Source organism: Lampetra fluviatilis, chromosome 54 (assembly GCF_964198595.1).
Source record: "Lampetra fluviatilis chromosome 54, kcLamFluv1.1, whole genome shotgun sequence".
Lineage (NCBI taxonomy): Eukaryota > Metazoa > Chordata > Hyperoartia > Petromyzontiformes > Petromyzontidae > Lampetra > Lampetra fluviatilis.
The window spans coordinates 7,443,615-7,464,447 of NC_136328.1; the positions used below are offsets into that span (position 1 = coordinate 7,443,615).

At 52.6% G+C, this 20,833-nt stretch overlaps 1 protein-coding gene across 2 annotated transcripts; it reads left to right on the plus strand.

The window, feature by feature from the left end:
• Positions 1 to 1,773: 1,773 nt before the first annotated feature.
• Positions 1,774 to 19,663, plus strand: UTP4 (UTP4 small subunit processome component). 2 transcript variants are annotated; one of them, XM_078879674.1, is made up of 17 exons: positions 1,774 to 1,967; positions 3,388 to 3,582; positions 4,413 to 4,604; positions 5,198 to 5,282; positions 5,957 to 6,046; positions 6,557 to 6,768; positions 7,329 to 7,494; positions 8,293 to 8,384; positions 8,842 to 8,941; positions 10,581 to 10,651; positions 11,228 to 11,353; positions 12,058 to 12,214; positions 13,540 to 13,646; positions 15,253 to 15,348; positions 16,002 to 16,187; positions 17,258 to 17,293; positions 18,730 to 19,663. In XM_078879674.1, exons 2-17 carry the CDS (start codon positions 3,424 to 3,426, stop codon positions 18,847 to 18,849), a joined length of 1,995 nt encoding a protein of 664 aa, XP_078735800.1. In that variant the 5' UTR covers positions 1,774 to 1,967; positions 3,388 to 3,423; the 3' UTR covers positions 18,850 to 19,663. The 2 variants fall into 2 exon arrangements, with proteins under 2 accessions (XP_078735800.1, XP_078735799.1); XM_078879673.1 differs by having other exon boundaries at positions 1,774 to 1,933; positions 18,730 to 19,662.
• The last annotated feature ends 1,170 nt before the right edge of the window (positions 19,664 to 20,833 follow it).

The window sequence follows — 20,833 nt, forward strand, 5'->3', positions numbered from 1 at the left end:
GGGATAGCGAACTTAATGGCTCTCTTTTCCCCTCTGTACCATCCTACAAAAATACATTTATTTCACCCATGACTAATGTGTAAGAGATTTTCGCAACATTTTTCATACATAATATATTTTTTCAATAACATTGAAAATTGTTAAACATTTTTTTATTTAAAAACTTTTACAATTTTGTTTACAAATTTTATAACATCAAATTCCGAGCAACAATTGTCCATCTTACCTTCCACAGTTGTTTTGCATTGCTTGGAGGTGAAATGAGGTGCCCAGGGTTTGTCTTGATCCCCGACAGGCATGCCGAAATATGCCTTGTAGGCCTCACACATCTTAGCAGATGCTTCCACAGAGTACTTTTTCGCTCTTGTCTTGATAAATTGGCCGCAGACATAGCAAAATGCATCTGCCGGATGCTTGCAGCCTCTTGATGCCATTTCAGAAAAATGTAAATATGTATCCACTTAGGCAGCTGTAACGAAACTGAACTGGTGGGCTTAAGGCCCCTGTATTTTCCTAATATTTATATTACAGGAAAGTTCTAGAATGTTCTAGAAGTTCCTCCAAGTTTACTCAGCACTGAATCTATCTGGAATGTTCTGGAAAATAGGTAAATTTTAAAATATCACTGTCCTGGTCACAAAAGCAAAGTTGGTGACGAATAATAGCCATTTTCTGTACTTTTGAGGCATAAGCAATTAGGAAATAACACTTACTACCCAGGGACAAAAAAAATGGTTACACAGTGTAATGGAAGATCAATAGTATTCATCTGCTCAAATGTCCACACAACGATAAGCCACTTCGTCGAGCTATCATTTGTGATAGACAGGTCGCTTCTGAAAAAGAGCTTACGTAGCTTCGTAGAGTCTTGCCTTTGTAAAATAATGAATAGTTTAAAATATGAATACATCGAGTATGATCTAGATTTGAAGTTTTCGTGACTGCAGGGATCCATATTCTTTGGTTCTTTCGGTAAAGTCATGTAGGTATAAAATAAATTAAATCACGACGTTCAGCAATTGTGTCTTGCTGTGGTTGTCCCACCTGATGACGGACGCTTGTTTTGCGCCCGAAACGTCGTGATTTAATTTATTTTATATTATACCTACGTGACTTTACCGAAATAACCAAAGAGTATACATCGAGTACAAGTTGATCGTGCTTGTGCAGCACTGACGAACACAGCAGCAGGAGTATCACCAAGTCATTTATTTGGAATTTTTCTTTCGATTTAAAGCTTTCGTGATTGCAGGTATTCATATTCTAGATATGAAGTTTTCGTGATTGCAAGGATTCATACTCTTTAGTTTTTTCGGTAAAGTCACGTAGGTAATAAATAAATAAACTACTAAATTAAATCACGACGTTTCGGAGGCAACACAAGCTTCCGTCTTCAGGTGGAACCGTTACAGCCTTATTACAGTGAATTTGCCTGTAACGATTCCACCTGAAGACGGAAGCTTGTGTTGCCTCCGAAACGTCGTTATTTAATTTAGTTGTTTTCATTTATTTATTTTTTACCTACGTGACTTTACCGAAAAAAACACGTAAAAGGGAAATAAAATAATAAAACAATAAATAAAACAATACAATTCTCACGACGTTTCGATTGCAACACAAGCAATCATCATCAGGTGTGAAACCCACAGCAAGAAATTTTGAAAAAAGTAGCGGTTTTATTTATTCGGACATCTTTAAGAACTCCCTGTGTCATCCTTAAGAGTTCACCCCCCCCTCACAGGGCGGTCTCCTTAAGAGTTCCGGAGCCGCCTCCTCCGCTGCGCCGCGTGTTCGAGCCACGTGTTTGGCCAAGCCGCCGCGAAGCAGCCGATGTGCGTTCTCCCGCACAGTACTCCCGAACTGAAATCTAATTATATTTATAGAAGTAAAACTCCGCAGTTTCCACCGGCCATCCAACGCGATCACCTCGCAGGTTCGCGCGACACTCATTTGGCTGTCGTCTCCGGGTATTTTTCGAATGTGCAAGAGTTGTGCGTTTGCGCGGTTTCCCGGGCCGGTCTCGCCTGGTTGGGTAGCCGGATAAGGTGGCGCTTGGCCGGCATGCGGTACAGGCTTAAGGGGGTCCTTGATGCCTGTAACGTTTTGTAGTGGGCCGTAAATCACACGCTGGCTATGGTGTTATAAGATTGTTAAATATAACACTGGTTTGTGTATACGTTGCTTGTGAGTTGCCAGGAAACTGGCAGTATCACCAACATGTGGTTAATATTGTATATGTTCTGTGCTGTGATTGTGGAGTGGTGGGGTAGTTGTTATTCAGCGGGCTGTGTACACCTTCACCGAGTTTGATTTTAGGCCACGGCTAACATCAGTAGCGAGTTACATCTTAACCGTTCCTGTGCCCCCCCCCCCCCTTTAACAATCTGTACTATCCAGCGTGGTGAAGTATGGTCATACAACCTCCACGACTGCAACGGCGTGGGTAGGCCTCTATCTAGCAGTGAATTGATCAATGTTTGTGAATTATAGTTTAAAGCACCGCAGACCAACTTCGTGTAGGATGTCAGTTGTTAATACTAGATTGTTTTCTTATTTAAATGCCAAACTTTTCATCTAAAATAAACTCCACACATTCGTCAATATTACTGCTTTCAAAGAAAAAATACAATAGGTAACGTTTCGAGCAATGCCCCTTATTCATGACGCACAGAGAGACCGGAGATACAGAGTCGGTGTTATTGAGTAAATGTGTTTTAGTTTGTGTTAATTGAGCTTTTGCATCATTACCAACACGTACAGCGCCCCATACATTCAACTAACGGGGGTATTGTTTTTCATTAACCGGTTACTGGGTCGTAATGGTTGGACTGCAAGGGGTATCCTGGAGAAAATGGTAACCCACATTTGCTTGTCAAGTGTTTACTGTATTCTTAAGATAACCCACCTTGGTTTGGGTCTTTCCCATAAAATATTATCCATATTGTGCTATCGGCCGTCTTGTTGCAAGATGATGAAACCACTCTGTACTCCCACAGAGCAATGTAAAATCTTCATGCTTAGAGAGTGCGGCTGTGACCTCTTGCCCACACGGTGGAGGGCACCTCCCTCTCACCATTCCCGCTATACAGTAATATTCACGGCATGACAAACCGATAATTCAAGTTCTTGGCCGAATTGAGAACAAACCAAATTTAATCTGGGGAGCCTTTATGCGTAGCCGTTGGTGAGCGGGTTCTGAGACCATCAACTCAATGTACTTGAGAACACGGTTTAATCAGAGGCAGCTGCCTAGCTTGGAACCCCACATCTCAGCGGTGTCAGCTCAGCGCTCATGAAAACGACAGTAAAAAAAATAGGTTTATAGTAATGCTCTTCTCCATCACAGTTGCACAAACTAATTGTGTTTTTACTTGACCCCGCGCGCAGGTAACAACTCCGGTTGTTGCGCGTCTCCCCATCGACATGGGGGAGTTCTCCGTGCACCGGGTGCGTCTCTTTGACTGGGTGCCGAGCGCCGCGCGCTGTCTCGCCTACTGTGCCGTGACGGAGCGCATCGCGGTGGGGCGAGCGGACGGCTCCATCGAGATCTACAATGCCACGGATAACTTCTACCTCGAAAGGGCAAGTGTGGCGTCGGGAACGGGGGGGGGGGGCTATGCTTCACAAGTGTGGGCGCCACGGTGGCGAGATGTTATCTCCCTCGCCTGGTATGCAGAGGGTCGTGGTTTCGATCCCGACTATGACGCCTGCTGTTTATTTGGAGTTTGGTCCTCTGGGTTTTCCCTTCACATGTAGAAACATGGGTTTAGAGCAGTGGTTTTTAACCTGGGGTGCGAGATATGCCAGATTTTTTTAGAAGAAAACACAAATTAAGCATGGGCACGTAAGTCCAACTACTTTGTTTCATCAACCCTATGTATTTATTAACGTTTTTTTTTACGATGGAGAACCAAAGGGGTGCAAGGCAGCAGTAAATGTTAAGAACCACTGGTTTAGAGTATTTGGCTGCTATAAATATCCACATGATAAGCCACTTTATTTAGCTATCAGTTACGTCCAGGTTGCTTCTCAAAAAGAGTCATATAGCTCGGTGAGCCGTACCTGGTAAAATATGAAATAGTTTAAATATTTGAGTTTAAGTATACACAAGTATACCGGCAGTGTACACCGTTTACGGGATTGTGCGCAGCGCTCGCAGCGTAAGCTCTTACAGAATGTATTCTGCTGTTGTGAAACATTTTCGACGAGAACAAAACGATTGGGTTTTTTTAGCCTTCTCCACCACCACCTACTTGCTACCCTGTAAATCGCTTCTATTCACGTCATTTCGATATTCGTCGTCGCACCTTTCAGAAATGCATCCCCACCCCCCCGACGTAAACCGGGGTATTGCTGTCGTTCAGTTGTCGCGCAACCCTGACGATGCCGCGTGCTGCTGCGTGCCACCGCAGGCGATCCCGGGGGGCTCGGGGCGGGAGCCCGAGGCGCTGTGCTGGGCGGGCGCCGGGCGTTTGTTTGGCGCCGGGCTGGACGGCGCCATCCTCGAGTTCGACCTCCAGAGGCTGCGCGTCCGCTTGCGCGTCGACGCCTTCGGCGGCCCGGTGTGGTGCATGGCGCCCGACTCAAACGGGTCGCGTCTCGCCGTACGTACACGCAAAATCATGCACGCACGCGTCTACAGACACACTCTGCTATGAGATGGCAAGAAACTCAATTTAACCCGATGGCTTTGTCTGGCTAGGCATTGGTGACCGGGATGAGACAATCGACCCGCTACACATTTGTCATAGGCGGTTGGATCCTGGATGTGATCCCAGGATCATGGCAGTGTAAGCTCGATGTGCTGTGACCTCTTAGCCACCAAAGACAAAGATCTTTCATGTCGCCTTAACAAATTGCTCGGGCAAGTGCTGTTAGCGAGCACCTATGGAGACCAGCATGGCACATGAGGGGGTTGGTGGCCAGCATCACACCCGATCGCCTGTCTCCCAACTGGCGATGTTTACACATTGCATCAGGTACTCATTTAAGGTTGAGACGACCTAGGGGAGGCCCAGGACTGGTTCAGCTATTTGTCACTGGTGTTGGCCATGAGGGGGAATTGAACTCGCGTCGCTGGGTTCATCGTGCAGCGCGTTCAACTCTGCGCCCACCGCTCCCTACCAGACCCCTTGTGACATACGATGCTTGCAAGCGGAAAATTGTGCTGCAAAGTGAAAATAATCTTTGCGCGCAGGTCGGGTGCGAAGATGGATCTGTGAAGATATTCACTGTGAACATAGAAGGCATCCAGTTTGAGAAAAATCTTGAACTTCAGAAAGGTATTCGCCCCCTTCCCACCCACATAACATAAGCACATGGCTGGTAGAGTGACCGACTGAGTGGGTTCATGGTGCAGTGCAATTACCACGTTAAATCGGGGTGGATCGTTGGTTCGTGCCACTGTCAATCCACTGCTGGGTGACGGGGCCCCCCCATGCATTTATCAGTCACGGGCTTCTTTGACAGTACTTCACACTGGTCAGTGCGGTTTAGTGAAGCATGGCATGCACTCTGAGACCGGATCACTCGCTGCTAATGTTAGACGTGGCCGGGAATTGAACTTGGGACCCTGGCGTCAAAGAGCAGCGTGCAAACCACTGCGCCGCCGTTACAACCAAATCTGATTTATAATATCGCCGATGAAGATGCCCGTGTGAGTTTAGATGAACTGTGCACAGAAAAGCGTGGAGAGGTGCACGCTGGGAATTACACTTCTGCCAATACGTGGCGAGGCCTTCACTTTTTCCCATTGTTTTACCTTCGCCATTTTGGTGACCCCAGCTCACTCTTGCAAATGAGACTCTACTCCGTGTCTCTTAAGTTTCTCCCTCGGGTTAAACAAAATAAAAGCTTGGGGCACTTCATCTTTTCAGTACTCGTGAGTGGCGATTCAGCGCCGTAGCCGTGGCGCGTCGGCCCTGCCCTCGAGCGCCGTCTTTGTGTCCCCACGCAGGTCGCGTCGTCTCCATCGCGTGGCACCCGTCGGGCGCAAGGCTCGCCACCGGCTCCCTGGACAACATCCGGGTCTTTGACGTCAACTCTGGTACACTGGGACCGCGTTTCTCGCTCCGTCTCCTCGCGTCGTGCCCTGCGGAAAGTCACTCCGGCCTTGTCGGTCGTTTGCCTCGTCCGTGCAACGTCTGATGATTAGTGTTTGATTTATGTGCGAGCGAGCGAGTGAAGGAGCGGGTAGATGAATGGTTGGGTGACCGAGTGGGTGACGAGTCAATGGATGGATGAGTGAGTGATTATATGGATGGGGGGTGGGGGGGGGAGTGTGCCGAGTGAGTGCATGAATGACATAACAAACGGATGTGCGAGCGAGTAAACGAGATTCTGCAGGAATCGGGAGAGTGAACGAGATGGCAAGCGTGCAATGGAGTGCAAGTTGGCGAGTGAGCCAGTGACGCACAGCAAAGACGAATTGTGTTGACCGGCGAGCAATCGCACGAGCAGGCGAGCGAGCGAGTAAACTGCGAGAGCGGAAATCCTCGACCGAGCGCGCAAGCAAACGATCGCACGGTCTCCCGACTTTCACCGGCGTGGAACGCAGGTCGCTGCACGCAACGAATGGTGGTGGGGCGGCGTAGCGGCAGCGTGGTGAACCAGGAGACGGTGGTGTGGGCCGTGGCGTTCCTGACGGACGGCACGGTGGCCGGCGCCGAGTCGTCGGGGCGGCTGCAGCTGTGGGAGGCCGAGCACGGCACCCTCGTGCGCGGCTTCACGCTCGGCCAGGCCGACATCTTGTCCCTCGCCGTCGAGCAGGTGTGGTGAGATGCCTGGTTGGTGACCGACCTCCCTCCTCCTCTTCTCCTCTCTTCCTTCCCCATCCTGGATCCTCTTTTCTGCTACTGCGTAGGTGGGGGGGGGAGAATCGACCGCCCCTTTTGCCCTTCTCCTTCGGTTCCGCCGTGGTGCATGGGTCGGTTCCGCCGTGGTGCGCGATGGGGCGTTGTTGGTGCGATTGGATGTATGTAGAACTTCTTTCGCACAGTACATAGCCAACTTTGCTAATCAGAAATGCGGGGGAAGGGCAAAAACTAAACACAAAAAGCAGTTCTACAGAAATGGGTTTTCAATCTAGATCATGTAAAAGTGCATAGCTCCAGTGGCTTCCTAATATCGGAAGAAATAACGTTCTAGTCGGCCGCAGAAGCGTATCTGAAAAAGCGCGATGTAGTGACCGTCTTTGTATGTCCGCACGAACGTACGTCTGTACGTACTTTTAACTTCTTTCGCACCATACGCAGCCAACCGTGCTAATCGGAGGTGCGGGATTAACTTCCGTCGCATGCCGCCCCCCTCCCTCGACTCCACCACCGCAGGATGAGACCAGCATGTTCGTGGGCACGAGCGACGGGCGCGTGGCGCAGCTTCAGCTGGTGGAGTCGAGGGTCGACGCGGCCGCGTGGGTGCGGACCAAGACCTTCAAGTACCACACCCACGACGTGCGCGCGCTCGTGCTCAGTGGCAACGCTGTCATCTCCGCCGGTACGACACCTTGGGCCGACCAACGATGAGTGCCGCTTCACGCGGAGGTTTTCTAAGTCGCTTGGATCTCAAGTGCGCGTTTTTGTTTTCCCCTACTCCAAGTTGGGCCACGCGTTGAGCGTTTCCTCTCTTTCCCCAGAGCTTTTGCCACACGCTACTGTGGGCTCCTTAACGAGTTGAATTATCCTGCGGGAGCTGAATTTAGATTTGGTTTGCGGGCCTCGGTTTCGAAGTGTTAAGCCTCGCCTATGAAATTAACCCGTGGGTCTTAGGTTCCTCACGGCTAACTTATTCTAAAATAATAAAAATAAAACAATTATTTCCCTTCTACGTGACTTTACCGAAAGAACCAAGAATATTAATCCCTGCAGTCACGAAAGCTTTAAATCGAAATTTAACTTATTCTAGTCGTGTTTTGTTTAACTGGGCAGGAATTCGAGAGACCAGGATTGGTTTCATTTGCAAGAGTTAACCTGGGTTTGCGAACACCACAAAAGCAATAACGCTACACAAAGCACAGCAAAAAACGGAGAAAATACAACCAAAGAGAAATCGGAGATAATCCTAAGCGATGCACAATCAATATGAAACGGGATTCCATTTCCTGCGCTCGCATGAATTAATTTTACAAAACTGTCCATGGTAACGTTACCTTACAGAAACATCAAAATGGATTCGGTGGCGACGATTGTACGAGAGCACGAGCGAGCGGACAGGGATGTGCGTTGAACACATCGCGTCTCCGCCGCTGCTAAATATGATCCCCTCCACCCCCGTGTGTGATGATGGACGCGCCAGGCCTGGACGCTCAGGTAGTCGTGCGTCCGCTCATGGAGAGGATGGACGGCCCATCGTACGAGGCTGCGCTTCGCAGGATCCTCTTCCCCCACGTGAGTGGTGTCGCCGGTGGCGTTGCGCCGGCCTCCCGGTCTCTCCCCCCCCACTCCTGCTCGCTCGGAAACCCCCGTGGCACCGAACCCACTCAACGAGGTCACCACAAAAGCAGCGTCGTCATGGTCGCCTTTGCGTAATTGCTACGTCATTTCAGCTCGTGACATGCGCTGGGTCGCCAGGTAAAATGTGGTGTGGGAAAACCCACGCCTTGCACGAAGTGGCAACACAATCACCGTACAGATGGAAACGGATGGAAATCGGTCCACTTGCCGTTTGGCGAGCGAGGGTGTACGGCACCTTCTCGACGCCCACGGGGAAAGGAGTTTCGCGACATCCGTACGGCGATCCGCCAACCCTTGCTGCCGCCTACCGCGGCGCTGGCTCACCGCGTGCGCCAACGCCCCCTCGCCTTGCGCCCGCTCGTTCACCGACCGTGCGTTGTGTCTCCCGCAGCGACGCCTGGTGTCGTGCGCCAAGAAGGCCGGGCGACTCCTCTTCCAGTTCCCCCGGCAGCTGGAGCTGTGGTCGCTGGGCGGCACCGACTCGCGCACCGGTACGCCGGGACTCGCACCGCCCTCCCTGCGCCGGACGGCCCACCCGTCGTGTGCAACGACGCGGCACGCCATCGCGAGTTGCTTCTTCCGCATTGATGGTTGTACACCGATTGCCGCGCTGTACGGACGAGTCCTGGCGAGGGCGAAACCAGTCCACGGGGTTGTGTCCGCTGTTGGGACGGTCGTCGTTTTTCCAAAAAAAATTTGAGTCGCCGTTCTAAACAACAGCCACAGCCGCACGTTCAGCTCTTTGAGCCGGTGGTCTGCCACAGGGCTGCGAGCATTCTACGTGCAGTGCGGTGGTGGTCACGTGACATGTGTGCAAGGCATGCTGGGGGTTGTTGTTTTCGCGCTGTTTGTGAGCGGCGCACCTTTGTTGTTTAGTCTTTATCTTGCAGCCTGCATGGAGGTTTAGGGAGTGTTGGACGTAGCACTGTTTAGCATCTAAGCATCCGAGTCCACATCCAAGCACGCTGCACAGATACAGGTGGGGGGAGGTGGGGGTTGGCTATGTATGGTGCGAAAGAAGTTAAACGTGCATACACAAGCAGCGTCGCTTTTGTGTAATTATTACGTAGTTTCAACTCGTAACGCTCCGCTGGCGGACAACTCGTATCGCGTGACGAGGAACAACAGACGAGCGGCTGTCCGAGCTCTGCGATTCTCTACATATTTTAAGGTGTTATCGGCCAATTAATGAGTGTGTGTTACTTGTGGGAGGAAATCGGAGCACCCGGAGAACATCCACAGATGGGGGAGAGGGGGGGGAAGGTGGGCGGGGGACAGACGTGCACCTTGAGATGATTTGAGGAATTTGGGAATTTTTTTGTTGTAGTTAGGAGAGAATGTGGTGCAGCGGCTCGCGCATTGTGCTTTGAATGCGATGGCCCCGAGTTCGAATCCCGTTCCGTTCCCGTTCCATTCCCGGCCACGGTTGCCAGTATCGGAACCGATCCTGGGTGCCCCCCCCCCACCCGATTCACCAGTACGGTCACAACAAACCCCCACGCTACGCGTGTTTATACCCGCACAGATTGGCTAGACACTCATTCAGCGGTAGATTGAAAAAGCGGCTGTACTTGTGGATTGGGCGGTGAGCCACCACGCTTGGATGTAACCGCCACACCGTCCTCCATTGCCACAGGAACAGCCGAGTCCCAGAGTGGAAAGGGAGCGCCCCTGTGGATGTGTGTATGCCATCGAAGTCGGCTTTTGGCATATTTTAATAACTCTTTGTAATGCTTACGCTTGTTTACCCAGGGAAGCCTCGCCGAGTCCCATGATTCTTAATTCGGGAGGGTCCCACCAAGGTTTGGCAGTAGAGGGCTGACAATTGCTCTGCATCACCCCATCGCAATGGAGTCATCTGCTGTGTAATTTTTTTGTTACCACGACACCTTCATAAAGTGGCCTATTCTTGCGAATGAGGGGAGGGGGGGGGTGATCCGTAGCGTCTCAACTGTGAAACAGCCTGCGCCGGTAGCATATTTATACAGTTCACGCAAACGCCGCGGTAACATTAATCGGGGTGGCTGCTGGACTTGAACCGTGGATGCCTGCAACAAGCGGCGAATGTATCGCCGCGGCCGCCCCGTGATGACGACGACGCGTGTGTGTGTGTGGCTCTTGTATCCGCAGCCCGGGGTCAGGACGGAGACGTCCTCCCCATCACGAAGCAGCCCGTGAAGCTTCTGCAGCTCAAGTGCAAGGTGGGCGGGCGGGCGAGGTGGTGGTGGCGGCGGCTGCGGCTTGTGTAACTAAGGCACGAATCTTTTTGGTTCTTTCGGTAAAGTCACGTAAAAGGGAAATAATAAAATAATAAAAATACAACATAATAAAATACAATTCTCACGACGTTTCTGCCACAACGCAAGCAGCCATTCAGACGCTGTCTTTCCGACAGATCTGTTCTTCACCTGAGGACGGCTGCTTGCGTTGTGGCTGAAACGTTGTGAGAATAATTTAATTATGTTTTATTTTTATTATTTTATTCTTTTTCTTCTACGTGACTTTACCGAAAGAACCAAGAAGATGAATCCCTGCAGTCACGAAAGCTTTAGATCGAAATTTAACGCACGAATGCCACCTGGTGGCCAGATTTTGTGTCGCTCAGAAATAGTTTTTGTGTCTTGGGATTTTGCGGCTATAAAATTGTCCAGACCTCTACGATCGCCGCGAGCTCTATTGCGGCCGCCGCAAGCTCGACGAATTAACGATCTTCACGAGCTCTCGACGAATTTACGATCTTCACGAGCTCTCGTGCTGTGGGTTTTGCGGCGTTGCAGGACGACGAGAACGTTGGGTGCAGCGCGGTGTCGCCGTGTGGCACGTGGCTGGCGTACGGCACAACGGAGCGCGTGCGAGTCTACAGGCTTCACGAGAGCGGAGGCGAGGGCCCAGTCATCAGCAAGGTGAGGGGCGGCCACCTCGTCGCGTTGCCCACGACTGTCTTTGTCGTCGTCCTCGGCAGCGATGCAACTGGAGCCATTGTCATGACAGCAGTGATTACACCATCAATCTATCAATGATATCGTGATCGCAGGAGTTGATCTTAATCGCCAATACTTCCGGTCATCCTCGCATGGGCTTTTGACGAGCCATCGAATGACGACACTCAATGCATCATCACGTGCTTTCGGATGCGCTTCTGCATCTTATAAATGTAAATTGAAAACTCATTTATTTAGAGCTGCTTTTTTTGTTTAGTTCGTTGCCCTTTCCCCGCACCTCTGATTCAGCACGGTTGGCTACGTACGGTGCGAAAGAAGTTCAACATACTTGCATGTCAGCCGTGACTCCACATCGCTGCTTTGACCTTTATCATTGCGATGACAGCAAGTGTCTGACATCCGAACCAACAACCCCCATGACGGACAGGGCATTCCCGATACTTTCATCCAGCAGTGGATGGACAAAGGGTTCTAAGTTATTTGTCACGTCATTCCTAAGCATAATGTTAAAATATTCAAGCAACTCAAACGCCCCACGTTTGTAGACGACTCGCCGAGCTCGGCACAAACTAAATCGACCGCTGCCACCTGCTCAGGCTCTCCACGTTGGTACGACTCGCTCGCTCGCCCGCTCACTCTCGTGCGCGCCTTGTGAACCTGTGCAGGTTGGGGGGCTGCCGTGCGCAGCGAGGGGGGCCCACCAGCTGGCGTTCTCGGCCGACTCGTCCCGCCTCCTCGTCGCGGGGGACACGGGCGCCCTCCACGTGGTCGCCCTCGGCGCCAGGCGCCCCAAGCTCCTCCACTCCTTCAGCCCGCCCAACGGTCAGAGCCGCCGGATGGTTGCCCGCTGCTGTGCAGGGTGATGGGTGACCACCTCTCGGCAGGGTGATGGGTGTCCACCACTCTGCAGGGTGATGGGTGACCACCTCTCGGCAGGGTTGATGGGTGACCACCTCTCTGCAGGGTGATGGGTGTCCACCTCTCTGCAGGGTGATGGGTGTCCACCTCTCTGCAGGGTGATGGGTGTCCACCGCTCGGCAGGGTGATGGGTGTCCACCTCTCTGCAGGGTGATGGGTGTCCACCACTCTGCAGGGTGATGGGTGTCCACCACTCTGCAGGGTGATGGGTGTCCACCACTCGGCAGGGTGATGGGTGTCCACCGCTCGGCAGGGTGATGGGTGTCCACCGCTCGGCAGGGTGATGGATGTCCACCACTCTGCAGGGTGATGGGTGTCCACCTCTCTGCAGGGTGATGGGTGTCCACCACTCTGCAGGGTGATGGGTGTCCACCGCTCGGCAGGGTGATGGATGTCCACCACTCTGCAGGGTGATGGGTGTCCACCGCTCTGCAGGGTGATGGGTGTCCACCACTCTGCAGGGTGATGGGTGTCCACCACTCGGCAGGGTGATGGGTGTCCACCGCTCGGCAGGGTGATGGGTGTCCACCGCTCTGCAGGGTGATGGGTGTCCACTGGCCATAGTCAGTTGGGGATGTGTATTGATTTGCGAGCTGTAGCGGGGCGGGTGGGAAAGTGCTGCTGCCCCCCCCCCTACTCTGTGGACCAGGGAGCTCTGTGCTATGCACTCCCTGTGGGCCGTTCTCTTCACACGGGGTGATGCACCGCTCTTCAACGTGACACGTTCACTCGGCCAGCCAGTCGGTGTCTGCGCTCGCCAGGAGTTTGTCAACATTTTTATGTTTTTGGCTGGGCCGCCATCGAAGTGCAGGGGCGGGGCTGTAGCTGTGTGCGTTGGCCTCTCTTAAACAAGGATATGTCCTGTCGCCACAATTGTATCCCAAGTTGCTGTAGGTTTCATGCCAAGACGAAAGAATCAATTCAGATCTGTCGGCCCACGTAAGCAGATCCTCTCCAAGGGACTTCTGATGCAGAGAGTAGGGGGCGGGCAGCACTGGGCCCGAGGAATAACGTTCATCGCACGGGAGTCAAACAGCTGTTGTCAATTCACACGCCGCATTGTGGCGACGACGATTTAATATGGACGATTACGGTCATGATCCTGTCTGGTGGGATGTTTGTGGTCGTGATGACGGTGATCAAGGTGATGATGCTTCTGGAGATTTTTATGGTTCTCGTGACCGTGATGATGACGATGCTGATGACGGTCGCGTGCCCGACGCACGCAGGCTCGGTGGAGCCGATCCAGCTGCTGGCGGTGAGTGAGGACGGGGAGTGGGTGGCGACTGCCGCCTGCGATCGGGCCGTCCACGTCTACAGCCTGAGCAAGTTCCGAGTGAGTCCCCGGTGACGCCACCAATGACCCACTCCCCCCCTCCCAACCCTTACAACCGCTTCGGCCCCCACAACCGCGATCACGCTTCTGCTGCACCGCCCATCATCCCCACCACCACCACCGCCGCCGCCACAGAGACAAAGGTCCCCCGTATAGCCTTGACCGACTGTTGGGGAAAGTGCTGTTTGCGAGCACCTATGAAGGCCGGCACGGCACACAAGGGGGTGGGTGGCCAACACCACGCCCGGCCGTCTTTGTCTCCCGAGTGGCGATGTTTTTACGCACTGCACGACGTTCTCATTTAAGGCTGAGTCGACCTAGGGAAGGCCCAGGACCGGTTTAGATAATCGTGGCTGGTGTTGGCCGTGAGCGGGCATCGAACTCGGGTCGCCGGGTTCGTAGCGCAGCGCGCAGACCGCTACACTGCCACCACATCATCCGCGCGCCGCGACCAATTTCCAACCACGGCCACCGACGGGTGTAAATCGCGGCGACGCACCGGCTGTGGCGACGTCTGTTGGGCTAAGAGGTGTGCACCGTGCAGGACCCTCGTCCGCACGGTTGAACCCAGGGGGGTCGGCAAACCTGCGGCTCTTCGGGGAACCGGTCCAGCGGTGTTTACTTATTTATTAAGGACCAACGCCGTTCTCGTAGTCACCATACGGTGCATCGCGGCTCTTGAAATATTGAGTTTGGTTGTTTTTTTACCGATTTCGAAACAAATGGCTCGTTCTTGTTGTTTTGGTTGCTGGATCCACCTGGTCTAACCACTGCTGACCGATATCACGAGTCATGGTCTAGCCACTGCTGGAGATATGATGAGCCCGACACTGGAGGAAACCCATGACTAGTGGCAGCACTCGAGTAGAGAGGGACCACAACCACTCTGCTGCCACAACCGTCATCCCCACGGCAACCACATCGTCACAACCACTTGTTCACGACGCAACCGCTCTCCTGACACAGCCACAACCGCTCCTCACCACACTGACGTCACCCCATCCCCACCGCTCCTCACCACAATGACTTCGCCCCATCCCAACCGCTCCTCTCCACACTGACGTCACCACATCCCCACCGCTCCTCACCACACTGACGTCGCCCCATCCCAACCGCTCCTCACCACACTGACGTCACCCAATCCCCACCGCTCCTCACCACACCGACGTCACCCCATCCCAACCGCTCTCCTGCCAGTCAAGATCCTCGCCGCCACTAGAGCCCCCCCCCCCACCGTGCCACGCAAGAGGGGGTGGGGCTTTCGATTTAAAGCTTTCGTGACTGCAGGGATTCATCTTATTGGTTCTTTCGGTAAAGTCACGTAGAAGGGAAGTAATAAAATAATAAAAATAAAACATAATAAAATAAAATTATTTTATTTTATTATGTTTTATTTTTATTATTTTATTACTTCCCTTCTACGTGACTTTACCGAAAGAACCAAGAAGAGGGGGGTGGGGCTCTCGTCGTCGTAGTTCCTCCGCGGTGTTCATTGGACCACGACTTGCGTCTCGCACTCCTACTTGTATGATCTCAAGTGTGTTCCGTTGTAATATTAAACCTGCTGCTGCTTCTTCTTCCACCCCCACCCCCCGCCTCCCGCCAGCACCACTGCGCCCTGCCGATGTACGGCTCCCAGCCGTGCGCCATCGCCATCGCGCCCGGCACCAACAACGTCGTCGCAGTGCACGCCGACCACCAGGTCCCACGCGCCACCACCACGCTCACCCAGCGCTCGCACCCAGACCGGCTACTCCCGCTGAGACCAATAACTCCCACTGAGTACTCCCACTGAGACCCAAACCTCCCACTGAGTACTCCCACAGAGACCCAAACCTCCCACTGAGTACTCCCACTGAGACCCAAACCTCCCACTGAGTACTCCCACCGAGACCCAAACCTCCCACTGAGTACTCCCACTGAGACCCAAACCTCCCACTGAGTACTCCCACAGAGACCCAAACCTCCCACTGAGTACTCCCACTGAGACCAAGTACATTCACGGAGACCCAGAACTCTCACCGAGTACTAACACTGAGACTCCTCAGTACTCCCACTGAGACCGACTTAAACACAGACTCAAGTTGAGACCGCGACTGACTCGGTCGTGGTCGAGCAAGTCCCCTAGCCTAGCCCCCCCCACCGCCTTCTCTCACCATCCTGCAATGGAGCAATCCGCCTGGCGCCCGCACACGGACCGATTGTCGTCGCTCCGTCTCCTCGGTGGACGTGTCCTTCCCTCTGGGACGCACGGCGGAATGCGTAAAGCTTCCTGGCGCTTTCCGTGTTCGCCCTGGGTTTGCTAACCCCCCCCCCACCCTTCTCTGCCCCTCTCCCTCCTCCCCCCGGCGTTAGGTGTTTGAGTTTGGCGTGCGGGAGAAGCAGTACACGGAGTGGAGTCGCCGGCAGCGGAAAGCGGGGCTGCCCGCGAACTGGCAGCGGCGCGACACGCCCGTCACGCACGTCGCCTTCCACCCCGCGCGGGCCGAGCTGCTGCTGCTGCACGACGCGTACCGCCTCGTCGTCATCAGCACGGAGGAGGCGAGCAGTCGACCCACCTGCTTCCCCCTCCCTCGCTCGCTCGCTCCTCACCCCGCTTCACACTTCACCCTCGCTTCCCTCCCCCCCTTTTCCCACCTTAATCCCCCATCTCGCTTCTACCTCGCTTCCCAATTGCTACACATTCGCTACCCCCCCTCCCCCACCTTTGCTTTGCCCTCGGTTCTGCCCGGTTTTCCTCCTGGCTTTCACCCTCCCTCGAACGGACAGTCATCGGCGTGGCCAGGCTGCGAGGCCATCGACTCCGCCACCCTTGAGAACCCGGTTTTAACCACAGGCAGTGGCCGTACCCTGGATTAGAACCCAGGATCTCGGCGTCTCGGACATCTTGAGCCACCCGTCCTCATCGCTCAGGGCGATGCCCACGATACGGAGCCGAGCGGCTCATAGAGCCCTTGCTGCCGAAATTAAATCGAAATTTTTAAAAATCCTTAAAAACCCAGAATCCATGTCTTAATCTTTTTCTCGACTGCTGGAGGAATCCGATGAACTATTGAAGTTCGTTTTTACGGATGTCCAGTATGGCCCGGTTGGCAAGTTACAAAAGCAAATATTACAAAAAAAACGCAATTATCTGCTAATTGCATTGTCCTTGTCCTCTTTGCCTTTTGGTGTTCTCTGGTCTGACACTGGTGGTGAGACTCGGCCATAAAGAAGTCTGTCTCTGGTATAGGCCAATCAGTTTCAAAGGCAATGCATCACATGTTGTCAGAGCATGGTTGTTTGCATGATCAAGTACTGCGTGTGGTTAATGCAGGCTTGATTCCTCGCGAAAAGGTATCTTATTTGGTGTTTCAACGTCTGAACACCTGTTTTATTGCCAGAAAGGGTTAAACCTATTCCTGTTTTTCACAAGTCACTAAATATAAATAATGAGGGCGTTAAGTATATAAGTCCGATTCACCAAGATTTGCCGAGGCAGCAAAAATGAACAACGAATCAGTCCCAGACCTCACCAAGGTAACACACAGCAGTAGTCCCTTAATGGTTGACAGTGTCAGTGATTCATTTTAATTATTTCCCCCCACCCCCTCCCCCTTTGTCCCATGCAGACGATGGACTCGATGAAAGAATGCAAGAAGTACCAGGTGAGTGTCACGGTCTTTTGGATTGAATTGTGCCGCTGTAGTGAGATGTTAACTTCCTCGCCTGGTGTGCAGGAGGTCGTGGGTTCGATACCGACCCTGACGCCTGCTGCTGTATATTTGGAGTTTGCGTGTCTCTCTCTCTCATCATCATCACGGTGGCTAGGAGATGTTAACTACCACGCCTGGTATGCAGGAGGTCGTGGGTTCGATCCCAACCCTGACGCCTGCTGCTGTATATTTGGAGTTTGCGTGTCTCTCTCTCTCTCATCATCATCACGGTGGCTAGGAGATGTTAACTTCCTCGCCTGGTGTACAGGAGGTCGTGGGTTCGATCCCGACTCTGATGCCTGCTGCTGTATATTTGGAGTTTGCGTGTCTCTCTCCCCGTGGTCGTGTGGATTTTTCTCCGGGTCCTCCGGTTTTTCCCATCACATTTAGAAACGTTCGTGACGAGTATTTGGCTGCTATACATTTCCACACGATAAGCCACTTCGTTGAGCTATCATTTGTGGCCCGGTCACTTCTGAAAAAAGAGCTGTATAGCTCAGTCGGCCTTACCTAGTAAAATAAACATTTTTTAGTTTACTTTAAATGTGATTCTGCCTGTAACGTGGTGGCAGCGTGCGTGTTGGCTGCCATACAGAGAGGCAGAGCCCTGGACCAAATCACGTGAAGTCGCCCAACTTCATCAAATCTCGGAAGCTAAGCAGAGTCGAGCCCGGATAGTGGGCTGCTCAGGGGCTACGTTGAGGGAGCGGTGGACATTACAGCAAAATCCATCGTTGTACTGCACCTCTGTGTTCCAACTAGAGGCCGACCGAAATTTGGTTTCGGCGCCGAAAGTTGGCAAATGGCCTTTTTGGCATATAGTTTCGGTTTCGGCCGAAAGTAAATTTTTTACTTTCGGTCTGATTTCGGTTTCGGCAGAAACCAGAAATTAGTTTTTGGCCGAAACCAGAAATCCGGTTTCGGCCGGCCTCTAATTCCAACGTCTGTGTTCGCCACCTTCACCAACCCGCCCCGACCAGCGTGGTGAAGTATGGTCAAACCCACACCACCCGCTCTGCCCTCCACTACCCACCACCTCTATAACGCCACAGCCCCGTGGTGGCAACCTGTGGGGTGCAGCCGCGGTGTTCGCCCGTACGAGCACTCTCCAGGCTTAAACCTGTTTGGCTTCTGAGATGTGACGAGGCTGCGTCCATTCTGGGTGATCATCGCAGCGTTGTAAACTTGAAACGCGTTGCGTTCGTGCGACGTTACAATCCGGGCGTGGCGCTCGCCACTCCCCCCCTCTCTGGCGCCGTGCCCGGAGCGTCATCGGTGCTCGCTGAAGTCACTTGCTCCCAAACTCTCTGTTCGGGCTGTACGGGTTTTTTTTGCCTTTGTAGTTAGCATGCTGTAAGCCGCTCAACATACCCATTTGTCCCCATCAGCCACTGCTCTACCTGGACGTGCTGCACGGCGGAGACTCGCTGGTGGTGGTGGAACGACCTCTGACCTTCATCCAGGCCCACCTTCCTTCCGCCGTGCGGCAAAAGAAGTTTGGAACCTAAACGAAAAACACAACGAGCGGAGGGAATGTCAACAAGTCTCTGCAAGCTACGTGGATTGGACGCTGCCAAAACCGCCCACGTACGACGAGACAAGCCGCTCTTTTATAACGTTTTCCGCGCCGCCTCTGCCCTGCGGCACGTCTTATCTGATCTGCTGCTCACACGGAGAGAGAGAGCCCGCGAGTTGAGATAACAAAAAATAAGCACGTTTTCAAGTTGACGTGCGGCTCCCCACCTCCACTCCCCGGACTTACGCGTCTCGTTTTGAGACGCGTAACAAATGACAAGCAGCAGTACAATCGAGGCGGTCACATGCCGATCGTTTTTCGCATCATATCGATAACGTTAATCGAATCGTCAATAATGTGTAAATCGTCACGGGAGCGTTGATGGGGCGTTCGGCCCCATCACGCCTCGACGCGGAGTGTCAAGAGTAGAAGCCTGGCTCTGCTGAAGCATCCAAGAGGTCAAAACCAGTACACAATTTTCTTGCTTAAATTACCTGAAATAAGCCCGATGGACTCAAACTAATTTGCTACGTGGAGACGCGAAATGGCGTACTTTGCTTTTACCAACAAATTCCGCACAGCATCGCGTCTCTGTGTCGTTGTGTGCGTGCGTAAGCACGCAACGACACAGAGACGCGTGTGAGGGCAGAGCGTTTTATAAATCCCGTGTCCCCCTCATTCGTTTTGTCGTCCGGCTTAGTTATTTTTTTTGTTTCGAGAATTTGTCGGGATTTGTACGTTGGAGAGGGGGGGGGGGAACGGGATCGTGGGGTCGCGCTGCCACGCTGGGACCTGTCGGTTTGCTCGAGAGAAAGAGATAATAAAACTATTCGCTTATCTTCCAAAGCGCCGCTTCTCCTCGCTTCACTGGCGCTGTGGGGGAAAGTCCGTGTGTGCACACCAGTGGTGGTAGTGGTGCATCCTGAGAGGTGAACTTTATAATATAAAAGGCAAAGGTGCAGCCCTGGAATTGCTTGCTCGTGCCACTGTTTGAAGGTTCCTCCACCAGAGGGAGATCTGTAGAGCCGCTCTAGCAGAAGCTTCCTCCACCAGAGGGAGATCTGTAGAGCCCCGGGAGAAGTAGGTCCCTCTACGAGAGGGGCTCTGTAGGGCCCATCTGGGAGTATTTTTAGAATATATAGAACTCGTCCACGCTGGTCAGACTAATTTAACGAGGTTGGAGTCCCCACATTTTATGCCGTCACCTGCCGATCGACTCGGGTTACAAATGTAGTGCCGATTATTTTTGGACCGTATGCGGCGGGTTGTGAAATGTCCTTGTTGGCGAAGTCGGATTTCTGAATAACAATGCAAACGGTTTAATTGTCACAGGATTGACATTTGGAGGATGGTGGTTAGCGCACTTCACGATGAGCCTGTCAACCCAGGCTCGATTCCCACGCCGTCTTGCATCAGTGGCGAGTGACAACCTGAGCCGGAAGACCAGACCAACATCTGAACCGGTCCTGGGTCCCACACGAAGTGCGGTCAAAACAACCCCGATGGCCGGCACGTGGTGAAGAGGCCTTCATATGATGGGGCCTTTTTGCCAGTATCAAAGTATGAACAATAATAGGGTTTACCCTTTCTGGCAATGAATCAGGAGTTGTGTTAAGATGTTAAACCACAAAATAGATACGTTTAGCAAGGAATCATGCCCGCATTAACCACGCACAGTTATTGCGGTGAACATGCAAACAAACTCTGATAATATATGCATTGTCTTTGAAACTGATTGGCCTACACCAGAGACAGCCTTCATCCAGCAGTGGATTGAACAAAGGGCTCTGCTGCATGAATAATTGAGAGTCTCTCTGTCGCCACGGAGGCTTTGTTTGGACACTGGAGCAACTTGCCCAATGTCTTGAGCAAGGCGCTCGTGTTTTGTTTAGCGAGCTTGCCGGACAATAACTCACTTATACGGAGCCTAACTCTGTAAACTGCGGCAGTGGTTGACGTGCAAACTCAACACTCGA

Excerpts from the sequence above, each read along its gene's own strand:
- UTP4 (XM_078879674.1), top strand. The coding sequence starts at position 3,424 with ATGGGGGAGTTCTCCGTGCACCGGGTGCGTCTCTTTGACTGGGTGCCG. Across the intron at positions 4,605-5,197 it reads CAAACGGGTCGCGTCTCGCC|GTCGGGTGCGAAGATGGATC; the intron begins GTACGTACACGC and ends CTTTGCGCGCAG. Across the intron at positions 17,294-18,729 it reads AAGAATGCAAGAAGTACCAG|CCACTGCTCTACCTGGACGT; the intron begins GTGAGTGTCACG and ends TGTCCCCATCAG.